We start from the raw sequence: 20,552 nt of genomic DNA on the forward strand, positions 1-20,552 counted from the left end.
CCCCTGAAAGAGCCATCAGTGCTTTTACAGCCAAGCCGTCTCTCCAGCCCTCTCTGCAGTTTTGATCCTGGGCAAGTGATAGCATTATTAATAGAAAATAAATCTTTTCTCCACCAAACACATTCATGTGTTGAGATGGTAATTTTTTTCTTTTTGGCAGAGTTCTAGAGTAAATTTTCATTATCTTCAAGCTACTAACAATGCGAAGTTTACTAATTCATTGTTATTGTATAATAATGTCAATTTAAAGTCATTTACCTTGAAATCATTATTAGATTTCTTAAGATAATTCCCTTCATTCTTACCTTTTTCTGCAGCAGAGCAGAGCTGTAAGAACGATCAATGACCTAATTTTAATTGAGCTTTGCATTCAAGATTGTAGTACAGAATAATAAAGAAATTCTTCCAGGACAGCCAGGGCTACACAGAAAAATGCTGTCTCACAAAAAAAAAAAAAAAAAAACAAACCAAAAAACCAAACTAAAACTAATAATGATGATGAGATGATGATGATGATGATGATGATGATGATGATGATGATGATGATGATGATGATGATGATATTTTTTGGTGGGATGGTGATGATGATGAAATTCTGGTGGAAAGATACAGCAGGCTGGGGAGTCTAGCTCAGTTGTCAGAGTACTTGCCTAGGACATGTGATCCTGGGTTCAATCCCCAGTACTCATAAAGAGGGTGTTGCGGCCTAGGCCTGTGATCCTAGCACCCAGGGGGTGGATCAAGGAGCAGCGGAAGTTCAACGCCATCTTTGGCTCAATAGTAATCTGAGGCAGAGATTGTGTGAGCGATGCTGTGTGAGCAGGGATTGTGTGAGCAGGGGTTGGGTGAGCAACGCTGCAAGACAGACTGAGTCCTCAGACTCCTCGTGCCTTGGACAGCTCGTGAGGGCCATGCTGTGAGGAAGTGCTGCATACGAGCCTGCTGCCGTGTGCGTGGGTTGACGTCATCCTAGTCCAGCAGTTGCCATCTGTAGACAGGACTGTCGCTGCTGTGTTCTTCTGTCATCATCTGTCTTGGCATCATCTCACTTCATGCTGCCCTCTACTAATGTGGAGGCTGGCAGTGAGCGCACCAGGGTTCATGAAGTCTCTCACAGGCAGCCCTGTGGTAAAATCAAAGCCAACTCTCTGTGGCTTAGCCACACTGTCCAGTCGGAGTGGATGAGTAGGAGTGATGTCCTTCTAAACAAGGAAACAAAGGAACATCCCACAAAACCCTCAGGCTCTTTGTAGTGCACGACTTTGGTTCGGGAGGTAGGAGCAGGCAGATCTTGTGAGTTTGAGGCTGGCCTTGTTTACATAGTGAGTCCAGCTTAGCTGGGGCTACACAGTGAAACCCTTTTTAACAAAACCCAAAAACTGAAACCAAAGCAACAATTCCTTAAGCGAGAGATAAATTTGTTAAGAAATACTCAAGTCCGAGCTACTCAAGTCCTGAGGACTTTAGGGCTTTTTGATGGCTTTGGTTTGGCACAAGAGTCTAGCGTCGCGCGTGTGTCTTCTACTTACAGCAGCCTATCTGCCCAGCTGAGGTATCTGCCTGTAGTCAGCATTCAACGGATAAGGGGTTTCCACTGACAAATGTATCATCTGTAACTGTGTTGATGGTGTTTGTAGATTAGAATTGTGCCTAGAATTCTCTTCTGACCTTTTTGTGTTGAAGCCCTCCTGTTTCTCTGTAGTTTTCATGAACAAATGGACCAATAATAGCCTTTGATACACAATTCATGGTTGAAAACTGTGCGGTTTTTGTTTTCTATCCCTTACTAGTAGAAATTATTTTTATAATTTCAATTTAGATACAATGATGCAGTTTTGAGAGGTGAAGGTGATATTTATTCCAGAATAGAGGAAGGTATCATTTGTGGACTGATGTTCACAGTGCCACCAGTTCTTCTAAGGAGCAGTGGCTTGGAAACATTCCTTTTCCAGAACCTCATTTGCTCTGAGTGTGGGGATGAGTTCACGCTACACAGCCAGCTGGCCATACACATGGAGGAGCACCGGCAGGAGCTGGCAAACAACCGCATGCACACCTGCAAGGCCTGTAAGAAGGAGTTCGAGACGTCGCCAGAGCTGAAGGAACACATGAAGACTCACTGTAAAGTTAGGTATGGCTCCTTCCTCCACCGGCACAGTAAAAATCCTGGGGAGCACACAGAACGCTGGCCCACCCTCCTGCTTTGCTGGGATGGACTGAAGGATGTGCTGCTCTAGGAAGAGAAGCAGCACATGTGGCACACAGTAGCCTTGCACCGCTGTTAGCGTGTTCAGGGTGAAGCAGTTTCCACTCTGCTATTTGGCTACATAATAGACTCCTGGCCCAACTTGACATTTTTAGGTTCTTAGATTTATAAGTGGTTTCTTCATTTTCCTCATTTTTAAAAACTATTTTTAATGTATTTTTGACACTCTGATAACTTATGTAGTATATTTTTGAGTGATGCATTTATATAGTACATTTGACAATAATACATTTATAGTATATTTTGGACAGTCTGATACACTTACATACTGTATTTTGGACAGTATGAACATTTATATGGTGTATGTCTGACAGTCTGATAAATTATACAGTACATTTTGGACAGTGATCCATTTATATGGTGTATGTCTGACAGTCTTATACACTTATGTGGTGTGCTTCTAACAGTGTGATACATGTATACAATGTATGTCTGACAGTCTGATACACTTATGTGCTGTATTTCAGTCTGATACGGTTATATGGTGTATGTCTGACTGTCTGATACATTTATGTGCTGTATTTCTAACATTCTGATAACATTTATATAGTGTATTTTGGACAGTCTTATACATTTATGTGCTGTATTTCTAACAGTCTGATTCATTTATGTAGTGTATTTCAGAAAATATGATACATTTATATGGTGTATTTTGTTAATATTCATCACTGGTCCCTTCTTTTCTACTTCTTCCCTGCAATTCTTCTTTCCAACAACTTCTCTCTCCTTTCATGATTTTTTAAAGAATGAATCTCTGAGTTTAGTTAGGGTTGCTTGCATGTGCATGACTGATGTTGTTCACTGGATCATAGCTTACTAGTGTTAGACTCCTCAAGCAAGAACAGCCATTGACTGCAGATGGCTCCTCAGCGAGGCCAGGGCCTCATGTGCCCCTCCTCTCCATCCGTTTTGGAAAGTGGATGGATAGGCTCAGTATTGTACAGATTGTGCACAGGTAGCCACCCTGTTGTGCATTGATGAGTGGCCACAGCATCCCTCCTCATCCTCTGGCTTGTAGTTCTTACTGTTCCTTCTCCAGGATTCTCTGATCCCTGCCTGTGGTTATTGTTTCTTAGTAGAAAGGAAATGAAGGAGGCTATCATGGCTGTTGTGCTACCGTTCCCATGGTGATAGTTAGCATTTTCACTGAGCTGATTTCTGATTTCAGGTGTTTTGTGTGTGTGTGTGTGTGTGTGTGTGTGTGTGTGTGTGTGTGTGTGTGCTTTTGTTTTGTTTTGTTTTAAAGATAGGATCTTACTATGTAGGTCAGGTTGGCCTCTTACTCATGGAAATCCCAGGCCTGAACCTCCTGACAGGTTAGCAGGTATATACCTCCATGTCACCAGCCGATTTTGACAGCTCCTATGAGGGACAGCTTCAGGAATTGTTTAGCAGTTGTGTCATCAGCTAGTCTGCCAACTAGCTGTCACACCAGGGAACGCAAACGTTTCTGAGCTGTAGAAACCCTGGGCAGCATGTGATCCACTCCTAGGATTGCACTGTAGACGGGAACGGAATAGGTGGTCCCACCTCATGTCTTTTACTTTCATTTTGCCTACTCTTAACTAATATCCCCATTATTTTAGTGTCTGATTTGGTTTTGTCTTTTGAGACAGGGTTTTGAGACACAGTCCAGGCTGACTATAAATTTGTCATCCTCTTGTACATCTTGAATACTAGGTTATAGGCGTGCACTGCGATTTCATTTTACTGTTTAAGACACAGTGCTGGTTGGGAGTGTAGCTTAGTCGGTAGAGTACTCGCCCACCGAGCGCGAGGTTCTGGGTTCAGTCCTAGCACTGCAGAAGCCAGGCGTGCTGGTTCATCTGTGCAGTCTGAGCAGTAGGGGTGGAGGCCGGAGGACTAGAAGTGTCTGTATACATACGTGTAAACCGTGTGCTTCATGGCATTGGAAACGTGTGGGTGGTTGCTTTCCTCACAGAGATGTTAGCAGGAGGGACGCAGGGCACCAGGAGGCTGTGGTGCTTTGTGGGTAGGCAGTGCTCTCCTGCAGGAGTGTTGGTGACGGAAAGAAGACATATTTGAGAGTACTAAGATGCTTGAAATTAAAACCAGCAGGGTTTGAAGGTGGATTTGTGTGATCTCTTCAGATTTAAACCTGTATACCTGAGGAGCTTCCATTTCTTGACCTGGAAAGAAGCAGGGTTTTTTGATCTGTTTGGCTGTTGCCGCTGCCAGACAGTCTCCAGAGCGGCCAAGAGAAGAGTCAGCTGTCTGTCTGTCTGTGTGGTGAGAAGTGGGCGTTTGTCAGTGTCCAGGTGCTGCTGAGCACAAAGCTAGGGAGAGCCTGGGAGTTGCACTGGAGAGCTCATATCTACATGGTCCTGTCTGACTGAACCAACAAACTGTGTTTTAAAAGAGGCCTTCTGCCTTTGCTCCCAATTACTGAGGATCTGAACAAACCAAGCCTCGCTTTTCACCAGACATAGACAGAAATAAAATTTATATCACTAGACTAATAAATGTGTGCTTTTGTGTTTGTATGTTGGACACAGGCATCAGAACATATTTTGATGACTAGCTAGGTAAACTTTGTGGCAGTATTTTTACTTTAAAGCTATAGTGTAAGGAGGATGAATCTGAATGTTTTTCCTCGGATCTCACACTAGGGCATCAGGTACAAGATCTTACAATCGGAACATTGACAGGAGCGGCTTCACGTACTCGTGTCCACACTGCGGAAAGACGTTTCAGAAGCCCAGCCAGTTAACGCGACACATAAGGATACACACAGGTATGAGATGTGTTTGCTTTTGGTGGCCTGCTATCTGCCGTGAAGGGGGACTGGCCCCTGGTTTGAGGTGCAGTGTGGCTCTGGTGCTGTGCTGTACAGCCCTGGCGTGCTTAACTATCGCTCCTGTGCTCCTCATCCCCACAGTGGCAAGCCTGTGTCTGCCATGTTGCTGTCCTAAATTATAAAGCACAGATGTAGAAAGCGTTGGGGCTCTGGTGAGCTCCAGTCAGGTGGAGCTGATAGTCTAGTGGTCACTTGTGAGGCACCTGTAATTAGACCCGTGTAGCAAAGCAGCAGCAGGTCGTGTGTGCTGTGACAGTTTGGCTTTAGTGACATAAACCATAGCATGTGAAGGTAGCCAGCCTGGCAGTGTAGATCTGTAACCCTGGCCCTCGGGAGGGAGGGAGGCCGACGTGGCTGTTGAGGATTCTCAGCTACCTCGTGGGTTCCAGGCCAGCCTGGTCTACAGTCGAGCGCCTCCATCTCAAAGCCAGCCAAGGAACCCACTAAATAGCACCACAATCACAAAACCCTTATTTCTCTACCTTAATTGGCTTTTGTGTTAGGCTTGCTAACACGAAATGTTATTGCTATTTGAAATGAATTCAGGGTTCACAACTGAATATCCTCTCACATTTTGTGCAAGACAGTTATGCTACTGTGAGTAATGCCCGTGAACTCTGCTAGAGAAAGACAAGGAAATGACAGATGCTTATTTGAAGTGAGAGTAATGGTAGTCCACGCTTTGCCATGCTCTCCGGTTTGGTTTTCACTTACGGTGAAGAGACAAGGCAACCTTCAGCAGTTTGGTCAGGTACTGCATTTGCTCCACAGTTCCGGTTTGGCTTCATTGCTCTGTCCAGTTTTAGTGTCTTAATGAAAACCACTCAGATAATTTCTTACCTCATTTATTTGCCAGTATAAAGTTGATATTTTCAGAGCATCATTCTATATTTCTTAGAGCAAGGGAAGAAAAGGTACTGTCTAAAAGATTGGCACAGGGACATAATTCAGTCTGGAGTCCTTCTCCACCACGCATCAAGTCCTGGGGTCAGGTCCTGATACTACACAAGCTAGGTGTGGTGCTGCATGCTTGTAATTCCAGCTTTTGGAAGGTGGAGGCAGGAGGATCAAAAGTTCAAGGTCAGCCAGGCATGGAACTGCTCACCATTGATACAGCATTCTAGAGGCAGAAGCAGGTGGACCGTAGTTCAAGGCCAGCTTTGACAGCCTAGGGATTTCTAGCCCAGAGGAGGGAAGCATAGTGTGACCTTGTCTCAAAAAGAGTAAAGAAAAATTTAAGGTAATCCTTAATCAGTTTGAGGCCGGTTGAGATACATGAAACCCCGTCTTAAAAAGAGAAATGCGACAGAACTTCAAGTTTATCTTCCTGGAATGAAAAACTAGCTTGAAGAGTTAATCAAAGTAAGAACATGCAGAGAGAACCATCCGTGCTCAGATGTCGCAGATCTCACCTACTAGGTTTGGTGTCTGCCCCTTTTCCTGTACATCCATAAACATCCATCAGCAGAGTGCACCCCAAGGCACAGGGCTGTTAACACACTTTGCGTTCTGCTCTTGGCTTTGAACCTTTGATTACATGCAATCACGCTGATTTCTTGAGGACATGGGATGTTGGGGCAGATGGTTTGCCCATAGTCCTCACCATCTTCTTACTAGCCTGCAGGGCTCCAAGGCAGGGAGGCTGTTGAACATGCTCCTGAATAGAAAGTTCCCCTGCTTTCTCTGCAGCCTTTACCTTAGTCAGTGTGTGATGATGTGAGGTGGCCATTTTCTGGTGGATGAACCCCATCCAGGAAACATGAGGTGCCTCTGGCAGGGACGCCATGTTGAGAGACCCACAATTCTCGCTGAGCTTCCTAGCTGTCCCTCCCCAGTGATCTCCCTTCTCTAGGATCACCTATCTCAGTAACTTAACCCTCAGGTCAGTTCAGAGGATCTGTGTTATTATCTAGATGTTGAAGTAGTCATCCATTCAGTGAGTGGATCCTTAGAGAACAGGAATGAGTGTGAGGTACTGAGGCTAGAGTCGGGAACAGACGCTTACAGACCTTTCCTTGGAGCACCTGTTGTAAGAGAAGTTCAGTAATGAATGGATTGGAAAGTCGCTCCTGTAGGGTAACTGTGCCAGGGCTAGAACCATGAAGGAGTGAGCTGTGTGGGTTGTCAGGGAGGATGGGCAGACATAGGTACCAATGGCCTTCAGTGTAGCCTTGTCCTTTGAGGGAACAGAAGAAGGTTGAGTAGAGAACAGGTGATATGAGAGACCTGAGTGAGACTGAGAAGCTGTGGAAAGCATTGAACAAACCAGACTTGCTGGGATCTCAGAACAAGTTCTCTGTTGAGTAAGAGTAGCCCATATAGGGCCTGGTTGAAGGGCCTGGGCAGGGCTCATGGGGTGGATGGAGCTGTGCCCTGGGGTAGGCAGGAGTTGGGACAGCCAGCAGGGCTGATGGGGAAGTAGGCTGAGAAAGCTATGGAAGAATGGCCCTGCAAGAGCTGCCTTGGGCTTTGCTTGGAATAGGGAAAGGTTCATTTGAAACAGGCCGACCGTCCATGAGGCGCCTGCAGTGACTGTAGCCCCAGCGGGTGCTTTGGCTGACAGACTTTAGGTTGCAGCCTGGACTTTGGACACTTTGCATATTTCTTATTCTAAAATGTTCACACGATTCTTCTCTCTGCCTAGGTGAAAGGCCGTTCAAATGCAGTGAGTGTGGAAAAGCTTTTAACCAGAAAGGGGCACTGCAGACCCACATGATCAAGCACACAGGAGAAAAGCCACACGCCTGTGCCTTTTGTCCTGCCGCCTTTTCTCAGAAGGGGAACCTGCAGTCCCATGTTCAGAGGGTCCACTCAGAGGTGAGCATGGTGCTTTGGCTCTGAGCACTATCACAGAGTGTTGTAGATATCTCTTGGGTTAATGGCTGCCCTAAGAAATTATGTTACGGTTTTGAAAATGCAGAGTGAGTTATGTAAAGTAACCTATTTTAGCAAAAATCCTTTGATGGGGACATGCTGTTTTGTTGCTGACAGGCCTTGGCTGATGAGACCCTCAGCATGTGGCTCAGGCTGACCTTGTCCTGGTGGCCATCTTGCTTCAGCTCCTGGGTATTGGAATTATAAGGTGCACCACTCACTGTAGCAGGCTCTTGGGAGTTTACTAAATGTGGAAGAAACCAAAGATCCTGTCTAGTCTTCTTACTATAAATACATATTTTGGAACGATAATACCCTTGTTAGATATGACCTGTTGGCTGTAGCCCTCTGTTCTATGAACTTGAAGTAGGCACTGGCAAGTGTGAGAGGTTGCAGAGTGACAGTGGCATGTGGCACACTTTCCACAGACCTGCCTGTCCTATCCATGGCTGGCTGCACCCGTCTGCTCAGATGATTGCACTTGGCCGTTGTCTATAGGTCCTGTTTAGTAGTAGATATTCTGGAAGCATTTCTGTTAAGTAGGTTAACCTTTGTTTTTAGTAGCACATGTCTCTTAGTTATAGCTTAATTATAAACTGTTAAGGGAGGGGACATTTACTTAACAGGAATGCTTACATCATGAATCATTTATTTTACAATGAAAACTATCATTTTAAAAAGCAAATATGTGTATTTAAACTTTTTTTTCATGGAATTAAACCTTAAGTATCACCTTACTGACTGGGGCTAAAAAATTTTATAAAACTGAATGACTGACACCTATAATCTCAGCTCTCAAGAGGCTGAGGCAGGAGGATTGTGAGTTTGAGGGGAGTCTGGGCTACTTAATTCAAAACAAAATAAGCCCAACATAAACCTCCTTAATAAAAAAAAAAAAAAAAAAAGCCAGGGTTGGGGATTTAGCTCAGTGGGAGAGCGCTTGCCTAGGAAGCGCAAACCTGGGTTCGGTCCCCAGAAAAAAAGAAAAAAAAAAAAAAACCAAAGAAAAAAAAAAAAAAAAAAAAAAAGCCAGGGCTCTGCTGAAACTGCGTGCTTTGTAAGCTCCAGGACCCCAGTTCCCTCTCCAGAATCCACATTGCAGGGTGGGGTGGGGCAAAGCACGTGGCCCATACATGGATTCAGCGTGGGGATGGAGGCAGGCGGGCCTCTAGGGCTTGCTGGCCAGCCAAGCCTAGTGAACCAGCAGTCCTAGGCCATTGAGAACTCTTGTCGCAGAAACAAAGGAGATGTCACCTGAAGAATGACACCATAGGCTGTCCTCTGGCTTCCACATGCACACACACACACACACACACACACACACACACACACACACACACACACACACACACAAGGTTTGGAGAAGATGGATAAAATAAAAAATGAAAAGGAACTTAAATATGTCACATAGTTTTAGAGAAAGGATCAGAATTCTGTATGCGCACTAAGTTATGCTCCTTTTAAATCCTTTAATACATGAAATAGTAGTAAGGTACTACATAACTTTGTCTCAGAAGAGCACATGGGGGCACCAAAAATTGTCCTTGCAGTTACCTTTGAGTAGAGTTGCTCACTTGGACTAGCTCTGAGTTTGTGTGGCATATATTTCAAAAATCCCTTTCCTTGAGGGCCCCATGTTAGGAGACCCTCCTACAGTATGTACTGTTGGGGACATCCGGGGGCTTGTCCTGTGATGGCTTACTCTACAAAGGGCCTCTAAGGATGCATTTCAAAGTATTACCCAATCGTGTGAGATGTCCAACGCATTTGGTTTGGGGGGTTTGTTTTTGTTTTTAATTTTGAGACACAGTCTCACTCTGCAGCTCTGGTTGTTCTGGAACTCACTATGTAGGCCAGGCTGGCTCAGACTCAGAGACTTGCTGGCCTCTGCCTCCCAAGTGTTGAGATTAAAGGTGTGAGCCTGCACACCTGGCCTAAGTCTGGGTCTCCTGAGGCGTATCTGTCGTAACAGATAACAGTGGAAGTCTTCTTCCGGGTTAGAGGTGACTTGTGTTTTGTCAAGCCTGCCTGATAACCATGGTGATGACAATGCTAGGTTTGAATAACAGTGAGAGAATGTGTTGGACACATTGTCTGATCATAGGTGTTCCTTGTCACTTAATGTCATTTGTAGTCTATCTCAGGCTTGGTTGTAGTTGTAAAAGGTAATCACGGATACATTTTAACCTTAGCAGGTTTGGGTTATTTTTTGTTTTGTTTTGTTTTGTTTTAATTCTTTAATCTTTTTTTATAATTCAGTTGTTACCAGTCCACCATGTCTGCTCCTTAGGCCGGAAATTCCCAGCCATGCCCTGCCTCTCCTGGGAACATGTTTAACGGTCTGAGAAGTTGAGAACATATGATGACATTTTGAGGTTTGAATTCTGTTAACAGATACCAAGCTCTGCTTTCTAGTTGGTGTATTTAGAGCTGGAATAACTCCAAGCACAGACAGGTGTACTCACTCACTTAAAAACACAAAACATACCCCAGGGCTAGGATGTATAGTTATCTCATTCTGATTGGACTGGTACATTTTCTTTTCTGTAACTTAAATATGTTTATCTATTACCCAAAGATTTGAAAAACTACTTTTTTCTTTTTTTAAGGTAAAAAATGGGCCAACCTATAACTGCACAGAGTGTAGCTGTGTATTTAAAAGCTTAGGTAGCTTAAATACTCATATCAGCAAGATGCATATGGGTGGACCCCCAAATCCTTCAAGTTCTACAGAGACTGCACATGTTATAACGGTAAGTTTAATAATTTGACTTATAGAAGGGTTTTAGAAGAACATACCCAAGTCTCACTTTAAATATAAATTTTTAAACTAAGTCTTTAGTATCAAAAAATGCATCTAAGGTTTTCTAAGTAAGATGCTACTTTTTTTTTTATAAATGAAAATTTTTCTAAACTTCAGGGAAATGATATGTAGTCTTGATTTATGACTTGTAATATAACCTATAAAACTAAGAAAAATATATCAATAATTTATAGAATTCAATTCCTGCAATCAGTGCTATTAGTAACCATTAAATATTGTTTATATTGCAATTTAAGAGTTAATCTTTGTAGATGATATTTCTCCTTTTCTCATGTGGCGATGATAGTTTTCCCTAAGTCTTTTAGCTTTTGGGATACCAAGTTCTGCTTTCTAGTTCATGTGTAAAGAGATGGATTAACTGCAGGCACGGCCAGGCATACTCCCACTCATTACCATAAAACCACAGGTTCACAAGACACGAGTTGGTGTGTTTTCCCATAGGATTTTATGACGTAGCTTTACTCAGTTACTTTTAGCATATCTTATTAATTACTAATAAATTGCAATATCTAAGCATAGGATATAGTATCAGTAAGAGACTTGACTACAAAGTGCAGGATTTTCATGGACGCTGTGCATGAGTATCTGGTGCTAGTGTCCTGGCTGCCTCCTTTCAGTGCCGGATAATATCTGGGTTGTAAACGTGATGGTCTTTCCTTGTGATTTGTTTCTTTTCTCATAGTTTAGTAGTTAGGAATGATTTCTTTAGTTTATTTTTAACTAGAGAAATAGTTGAACAATTATGAAATCTAAAAATTCTGTTTTTGGATTCACTATTTAAAAAAAACATTATTTTAGTGTGTCAGTAACCAAATAATATTGTGACCACTTTGGTAGTGTGTAAATCAAAAGGTGGCTGTGGTGCACAATCTGGATGATAGTTTGTGTGTGGTGTGTGTGTAAGAGTAAGAGGGAGGGAGGGAGGGAGGGAGGGAGAGAAAGGAGAAAGAATGCTACACAGAGAGAGCATAAAGAGAGCTGTATCCACAATGTGATGGTTTCTTTTTAAAATTTTATGTTCCTGAAGTGAGGCACTCTTCTCTGAAATGCAGTCCTGGCTGCATCTGATGTGCTGTGTCGTCTCTTCCTCCCTTCCTTCAGGACTCTTGCTATCTCTGGCTGCCTGTTTGTGTCCAGAAGACAAAAAAAGCCAGATTTCCATGCAAGCTTACTTTGCATGCATGTAACCAAGTGTGTTCCTCTATTTAGAGGACTAGAGCTTATAGAAACCCCATCTCACCACCCACCCACCCACCCAACCTACCCACCCACCCACCCACCCAACTACCTACCCACCCCACCCACCCACCCACCCACCCATCCCCAACCCACTCACCCATTCACTCACCCACCCCCACCCAACCCCACCCACCCCCCCTCCACCCACCCACCCACCCCCCACCCCCCCACCCACCCACCCCCCACCCACCCCCACCCACCCCCCCCCCCCACCCACCCACCCCCCACCCATCCACCCATCCACCCACCCACCCATCCACCCACCCACCCACCCATCCATCCCACCCATCCACCCATCCACCCACCCACCCATCTGTCCATCCACCCATCCATCCATCCACCCCCCCCCCCCATCCATCCATCCACCCACCCACCCACCCCCCACCCACCCACCCACCCAACCAGCCGTCCACCCACCCAGCCATCCATCCACCCACCCATCCACCCATCCACCCACCTAACCACCCATCCACCCACCCACCCAACCCACCCACCCATCCATCATCTACCATCATCCATCCACCCACCCACCCACCCACCTACCCACCCACCCACCCACCCACCCACCCACCCACCTACCTACCCACCCACCTACCTACCCACCCGCCCACCTACCCATCTACCCATCTACCTACCTAACTACCCATCTACCCACCTACCCATCTACCCATCTACCTACCTAACTACCCATCTACCCACCTACCCATCTACCTACCCACCTACCCATCTACCTACCTATCTACTAGAGTGGCTTACAGGCTGCAGTTCAGCCAGTCCAACAATGGCTGTCTACCAACAGAAGGTCCAAGAATCCGACTGTTGTTCAGTCCCCAAGGCCGCATGTCAGCCTCTCAGCCGGTCTTTAGTTATACTGAAATCACAGAGACATAGGCTTTAAGGCCAGTGAAGGAATGGACTTGTTAGCAAGAGTGAGACTACGCAGGCAAAGAGAGCAGGCTGTCTTCTTCCTTGCCCATATACAGGCTGCCAGCAGAAGGCGTGGCCCTGGCTAAAGGTGGGTCTTCCCATCTCAAAAGATCTGATTGGAAGTGAATCTTCCCACTGCAAATGATTTAATTAATCAAAAGTCTTTCACAGGTGTGCTCAGCTTTTTTGGTTTTAGTTCCCAGATGTAGTCAAGTTGACAACCAAGACTAGCCACCACACCAAGGAACCTGCCGTTGTATTGTGTGACAGTTTCATACGTTTGTGTATTGAACCTTCATCATCTTCACTCCTCCCACCCGACTCTCATCCTGCTGGCCTGCGTTCTCACTAGAACTCTTGCCTCCTATGCGTTCTTTCTCTGTGTGAGTTCAGTGGGAGTCCTGTCTGAGCATGGCTGAAGCTGTTTACTGGAGCCAGGGCAGCTTGTCCATGGCTGCACCACTAAAGAGAATGATGGCGGCTCCCCCTCCTCCCCCATCCTCCTCCCCTCCTCCTCCCCTCCTCCTCCCCCTCCTCCCCTTCATCCTTCTCCAAACAACTGTTAGCTACCAGCAGCCCCCTAGCGGGGGTGTGGCTCATGGGCCCCCTTCCTCATCCGTGGTGCAGGCACCCAGCTACAGTGAGTTCACGAGTGTGAAGGCTGTCAGCATCAGTATCCTCGTCAGGAAGATACGGATTTGGCTGCACATCTCCCCATCCTCTGTGTCATATTCTTTCCTTCCCCTCCTCCATGGGAACCTTGTCTTAAATATGCTGTCAGAACACAGAAGACTGTAGTTTGAGGAAATAAATGCCATAAAAGTGCCCTGAATCTTGCCAGATAGTTTGTTCTTTTGATTTTGGTAGAGGCAGGCCCTTCTGGCCTTACTCACTCATTCATTCTCTCATTGATTTATTCACTTACTCATTCATTCACTCACTCATTCATCGACTCATTCATTTGCTCATTCACTTGTTCACTCGTTCATTCACTCATTCATTTGTTCATTCACTTGTTCACTCGTTCATTCACTCATTCATTTGTTCATTGTTGAAAGACAAGTTCTGTTGGTTTTATGGAAGATGACAAGGGGACTCTTCATTATTATTATTTCAAAATTGTTATTATTATTTTGTTTTTTTGAGACAGGGTCCCACTTTGACTGTCCTGGGACTTGCTATGTAGACTAGTGGCCTCCCAGTCTTTGTCTCAGTACCAGTTTCTCTTGTTATTGTCTTGTTATTGAGAAGCATACACGTGGTTGTGGCACACTGCTGTAACTGAGGAGTGAGTGAGTTGGGATCTCACTGGTAACTGTTGGTGTTGCCTTCCGTCGTGTACATTCTGCAAACGCAGACAAGTATGTCTGCCTCCACAGTGTGTGGCTGAGGCCTTGGCACTGCCCTTGAGAGCCTCTAGGCCTGGCACTTCTTGAGTTCTGGCAGGAGTCAGGCTGTGTATTCCAAAACTTTCTTGGCTGTAGCATCTCAGACATGTGTTAAAGATTTTGACCATACCAATCTCCTTCCGTTTTCGCCTCTGCTTCTCTGTCTCTCTTAAACATGGTGCTTCGTTAATTAGTTGTCCATTTCAGTGGATAATGGGGAGATAGACATTGGTAGCCTCTTCTCCTCATATGAGAGCTTGCAGACTGTTGTAGAAGTGTGTTTTTTTAAGAGGCAAAGTTGTACCTCACAGAAATCAGTGAAGAATTGCTTTTCGAATTTATGTTTGAGAAGCAATAGCTTTTAATGCCATTAAGGGGTGTTCCCTTAATTTATTTTGTGTTTACATTGGAAGTTCTGTTTTTAATGAAAGTGTTGCTGTGTTCCAGGCCACGATCTTTCAGACTTTGCCTCTGCAGCAGGTGGAAGCCCAGGTCTCATCAGTGTCTGGTGAGCAGAACTCTCAGGCAGTGACTGATGTCATTCAGCAGCTTCTGGAACTGTCTGAGCCAGGGCCAGTGGAGGCACAGCAGTCCCCACAGTCTGGGCGACAACTCAGTGTGACAGTGGGCATCAACCAGGACATCCTCCAGGTGAAGCGCGCTTACCTGCTGGGCAGGACTCACATATGGGCCTCATGTCAGTTTGCTAGTGAGCAGGACAGATGCAATGACACTTGTTAAAGATGTGGCTCCATTGGAGATGGTAACATGAGAGAAAACATGCCTATGTAATACCAACAGGAAGTGCTAAGTCTAGATGATTCATTAATCTGTACAATTAGGAAAAATGGAAACTTTTAAATTATTTGGTACATGAACTGATTGGACAGAGGTAGCTTTTCCTTTAAAGCTTGTCCTGTTGAGAGACTTGGAAGAATTGCTCCCTTCTTCCTGAGGTGCAGGTGTACTGTTTAGCTAGAGTGTCCTAGGCGTGTATTGGTGTGTGCATGGCCAGCACATTTGGGCCAGAGTGCTGTGTTTGCAGAAGTGCTTCACCTCCAATGAGGCGGCGGTCCTCTTTTCTCTGTACCTCATGATAAGTTGGTTGCGGGGGGGTGTTGTCTCAGGAACTCTGAACTGGGTGTGTCTTAAAGGTGTTCCTGAGGTAATTTGTATCCCAAATATGTTTAAAGACAGCCCAAGTGGTTTGAGAAGAGTTCTGAATGTTAATTATTTTTTAATTCCATTCATTTAAGAAATGTAATTGTACCATGTTTTGGGGTGGGGTGAAATATCAGATATTTGAAGAGATATTGCAGCCTCTTGGAGTGAACAATGTCTTGGAACTGTAGAGTTTATTTCTTGGTGTGGTGTTAGAGTTCTGTGGGTAAAACTCTATGGCATCTTGGGATAGCTTTTGGTAGGCATATTTGGGGTGTCGCCTTTTCTAACCTCATAGTTTTGTTCTGTCTCAGCAAGCCTTAGAAAACAGTGGGCTGTCTTCACTTCCAGTTGCAGCACCTCCCAGCGACTGCAGCCATGCTCAGACGTCTACAGTGTCCTCGCAGAGTCCACACACCTCCAGTGTCTCTGCAGAGCAAGCTGATCCCATGGATGCAGAGCAGGAAAAGGGACAGGAAAGCCCTGAAAAGGTGGAAAAGAAAGAGAAAAAAATTCTGAAGAAGAAATCACCATTCCTACCTGGTAATTCACTGTGCTTTCCTTTCAGACACCGCTGTAGAGTTGTGCTCCTGTTAGGAAATGAGCTTCTTTCTTTGAAGTGTTCTCTTCATGTGTGTTCTGCATCTGAGGAGCATTGACTGCTGAGACGTGAAAGGCTGGCGGCCTTCTGATGAGTTCTGATGTGCTCCTTTCCTGAGGCCATCACAGGGCAGGGCTCAGCCTGGCTTTGTTTTCTTACTGTTTCATCTGGGTGCTTCCAGCAGCTCTAGATCCATTGCTTCTTCAGCTCTTGCTCTGGATACTACCTGCCCTGTGGTCCCTTGTCTCCTAGCGTCCTACAGACAGTCCTCCTTCTTCCTGGGTGCTGCCACTTGACAATTCTTAGCCACGGCCCACTCAGCTGTCCTGCTGCAGCCCACCTCAACTGCCAGCCTGGCTTATCCATGCCTTCCCTGGTCCTTTGATCCAGGCCTTCTTCCACCTCGCCCAGCCTGTGCTCGCCTCCCTTGCATTGTTCAGTCGGATCCCTGCTCCCAAACACGCTTTTAGTGGCTTTTCTGCACTGAGAATGTCTTTCTCCTTAAAAATGCTAGCTGTCTCTCCAGACTGACCTTAGTTGTGCTGTGTGCATGGAGTCTCGTGCCTGAGCTCATCTGATCCCATCCTTACGTTGGACTATGGGATGGCGCGATCCTTGCTGGGGAATGCTGGGCAGAAGTAGCCAGCATCCCTGGCTGCAAGGCACTTCTCCAGGCTGGACTGCGTTTTCTCAGTTCACTCGGCTACGTGTTGCGCTTTCATGGTAGCAGGCATTCAGCACGCATCCTGTGCAGTAGAGGCCTCTCCTGTGACGTGAGGCTTGGGCAGCAAGGCCGTCTCTGTAGGCACATCCTTCTCCAGCATATGGGATTCCACCCCCACATTACCCACATTCAGGGCGGGTCCAGTTCAGTTACAGCTCTCTGGAAACAGACACACTTACAGGTGTGATTCTGTATCTAGTTAGCATAAGGAAGAAAACTAACCGTGGTATCTTTATACAGTGAGCATGTTTTCCTCTTCCTGGACCCTCTCGTCTTGGATTCTAAGGGTCTCATGAATTTTCTGTTGGACTTACTCTTTTATGTCATTCTGTTGTTTTTCCCCATGAATTGTCTTTAGATTGCCCTTCCTGTTTGTTGTTGGTGTATGGGGAGGTGATTGAGTTTTGTCTATTGATTTTGAATCCAGCAACTTGTAATGTAATGTCTCTCCTGTAGCACTGAGGTTCCAGATGATATTGTGTTTTCTATGTAGACAGAAAATAGTTAGATTACTTATTTACCTGTGTGTGTGCATTTAAGGATTGCTAGCTGAATTTCTTCCTCCATGTCCGTTCCAGGGATTGAACTCTGTTCTGACCTGGTACCTTTACCCATGGCGTTTTTGTGTCTATGTGTATGGCCTATGTATACATTAGCACAGGTGCCAACAGAAGCTAGAGGTTTCCATTCTCCCTTGAACTGGAGATAAGGGGTTGTGAGCCACTGGGTGTGGGTCTCAGCTCCTCTGTAAGAGCAGTGTGTAGTCTCAGTTGCTGAGCCATCTCGCCAGCTCTTGTGTGGACATCTTCACTGTGTAAGAGCAGTGGCAGTTTGGAGTCCTTTTCTGTTGGCAACGTGGTATACCTGTGTAGCCATGGCTGGTCTGGGACGCATGCTGTAGCCCAGACAGCTCTCATTCGCCTGCCGTGTGTCTCCGATGCTAAAGTTACAGGCTCTTAGTACTGCGCCTGCCTAATTGATTCCGCTGATTTTGTCATTGTTGCTGGTTTTGAAATAGGGTCTCTCTCCACACAGGTTGGTTTTGGATGAAGGTCTGAGTCAGCCTCCCGAGTGCTGGGGTGATGGGCGTGTCCGTCGTACCCGACTAGTGTTTCCGTTCTTACTGTATTGGTAGTCTTTCTCATGGGGAGTTGTGTAGATGTGCTGTCAGAAGTTTGCTTCCTTCTCCGTTTCCAGGGAATGAATTTAATGCCTTATGACTGAGTCAGATGTAAGAAATGCTTCTCTGTGCTTGTTTTACTGAGTCTGTGCTAGGCAGCCATGTTGAGGGCCCCCAGCCATCTTCCTTTTCTTCATGCTGTGATTGGATTGGATTAAGCTGACTACAGAGTGTGTAGTTGTAGTAGTTGGTTTATTAACATGAAGGGAATCGTGCTTCATTTAGGTTATGACCCTTCCTCTCTCTTACTCTGCAGGGAGAGAAACAGGGATGGATAGAGCCAGATGTGCTAAGCCCTGAGCTCAGCTCTCACCCCACCTCCAGATGGGCTAAGCACTGAACACCTTAGCCCTCACCCCACCCCCAGCCTTTTTTCTTTTTTATAGCGCATTGCTGGACTTGATTAGACATGTAATCTAGGTTTACTGTAATACGTACATATACATCTGTTGTAAAAACTGAATCCCGGCCTTCCTGATCTGAAGGAAGCCTGGGGAGATCGAGGCCTTGTGGCTGTTTCCCTTGAGGTGGAGCTGGGAATAATTATTTGAAGCTTCTGCATGGACTGTGACGCATTTCACAAAGGTATGCGTCCTCTGTAGTGACTTCCCATTATGCTACCATCCTTGCTGGGTGCTGTGGGCAGCTGAGGACATGTGCCAGATGGATGTATCCTCCAGGGTAGAGTTTATTGTGAAGGTGCCACAGACCACTCAGGATGCTGTTCTTAGAACAGATCTCCCAGCGGCTCTCCAGAGTGTTGACCAGCGCTGAGCGAGAGCACCATTCTGGCATTTGGACTTTTACATTCAGCTTCTCTCTGGATGGTGGCAGTCAGTCCCATGACATTCTCTGCTGCACAGTGAACCACCAGAACTATTTGAGGGAGCACAAACACGGTCTTTGCAGTGCCTATTCTTCCAGTGCTGGTCAGAGGGCTGCGTTTCTGTCATCGTCAGAATACCTGTGTCTTAAACTGGCCTTGCTGCTGGGGAGGAGGAGGAGCTCTTGGCTCTTCCTTCAGTCTTTGCACATGTGATTGTCGAGGTGGTAGAGACAGTGCTTACTGGTAAATGTGCTGGATAGTTTCATGTCAGCTCGACACAAGCCAGAGTCACCCGAGAAGAGGGCGCCTCCACAGAGCTGGCTGTGAGCCAGCCTGTAGGCCGCCCACTGTGGGTGGGGCGTCCCTGGGCTGGTGTCCCGGGTTCTAAAGAGCAGGCTGAGCGGGCCCTGGGGAGCAAGCCAGTAAGCACCATGCCCCTGTGGCCTCTGCATAGCTCCTGCCTACAGGTTTCTGATGATGAACAGGGATGTGGACGGGCGAGCCAAATAAACCCTTTCCTCTCCACGTTGCTTTGGTCGTGGCGTTTGGTTGTAGCAGTAGAAACCCTGACTAAGACAGTAAATAATCTGGTGTTGGAGAAACACCAGAAGTTCCAAGAATATCTTTTTGTTTAAATATTTTGCAATTTTATTTTAAAGTACACGCATACTTACGTGTGCACATGGTAGACACAGGTAGCCCCGGAGGCAGGAAGAGGCTGTCTGACCACTGCAGCTGGAGCTCCAGACATATCTTGTGAGCTGCCTGACAGTGATGCTAGGACCTGAGTTCTCTGGAAGAGCAATTCGTGTTCTGAACTCCTGAGTCACTCCAGCCCCACTGAGAATGTCTTCTGTGAATTGCACCTGAGAATTGCCAAGAATTCCTGAAGCAATTCAGAGCAATTTTAGAGGAGCCTATTTCATGGTCTGCCTGCTCTTGGGAGCTTTGTGGGGTCATCTGGCATGTGATAGCCTGGCTGAGGAAGGCTGTCTTCTTCCTCTGTGTCAGCAACAGCTTTTCTAACAGAGCTCCAAGCGTCTCTGGTTCTAGAGTCAGCAGATTCCTTCTCAGTGACTCTCGCTTGGCTCCTCAGTCTAGTCTATAATTAGCAGCTACTGTCTCACCTAAATGAGCAGGTGATCATCACTTACCTCAGGCAGTGGGAACTCTAGTATTCTGTGTTCAGAGGATCCTCAAGGAAGTGTTCTTGTGTTTTCTGAGAGCAGATGAATCTTGAAACTAGAGAGAGTGTCCGCTAAGACTGACCTAAGAAAGCTGTTGGTGCTCATTGGATATGTTGAGGTTCAATTCTAAAGTCTTCCATAGCTAGTGAGTTAATTTTTAAGTTCGCTTTAATTTCTAATTTTTATTTGTATATGTGTGTATTTGTATAAATATATGTCATATATGTATGGCTACATGTAGACTCCAGAAGAGGGCAGCTCCTCTGAGGCTGGAGTTTCAGAGTTAAGAGCTGCCTGGTGTGGGTACTGGAAATCGAACTCAAGTCTTCTGCTAGAGCAGGAAGCCCTCTTAGCCACTGAGCCATCTCTCCGGCCTTTCTAACAAGAGTGTCTGCACATCTGCTGCTAGAAGCTGACTGTTGACACTACCGAAGTCTGAGCTGAAGGAAGCCTTTGAAGTAGTAGTGATTGGACCATGCCCTGAAAAGTGTGCCGCCTAAGATACTGTGCACACATGCAGCAGGCTCACTGTCATTT

At 45.9% G+C, this 20,552-nt stretch overlaps 1 protein-coding gene across 1 annotated transcript in view; it reads left to right on the forward strand.

The window, feature by feature from the left end:
* Znf236 (zinc finger protein 236) overlaps positions 1-20,552 on the forward strand; it is a 95,339-nt gene that overhangs the window by 17,465 nt on the left and 57,322 nt on the right. The window contains exons 4-9 of the mRNA XM_032886257.1: positions 1,953-2,131; positions 4,897-5,021; positions 7,729-7,901; positions 10,568-10,711; positions 14,784-14,987; positions 15,812-16,040. Of these exons, the coding sequence (XP_032742148.1) occupies positions 1,953-2,131; positions 4,897-5,021; positions 7,729-7,901; positions 10,568-10,711; positions 14,784-14,987; positions 15,812-16,040 (1,054 nt within the window). The remainder of the gene's footprint in view (positions 1-1,952; positions 2,132-4,896; positions 5,022-7,728; positions 7,902-10,567; positions 10,712-14,783; positions 14,988-15,811; positions 16,041-20,552) is intronic.

This window comes from Rattus rattus, chromosome 15, assembly GCF_011064425.1.
Source record: "Rattus rattus isolate New Zealand chromosome 15, Rrattus_CSIRO_v1, whole genome shotgun sequence".
NCBI classification, from domain to species: Eukaryota; Metazoa; Chordata; class Mammalia; order Rodentia; family Muridae; genus Rattus; species Rattus rattus.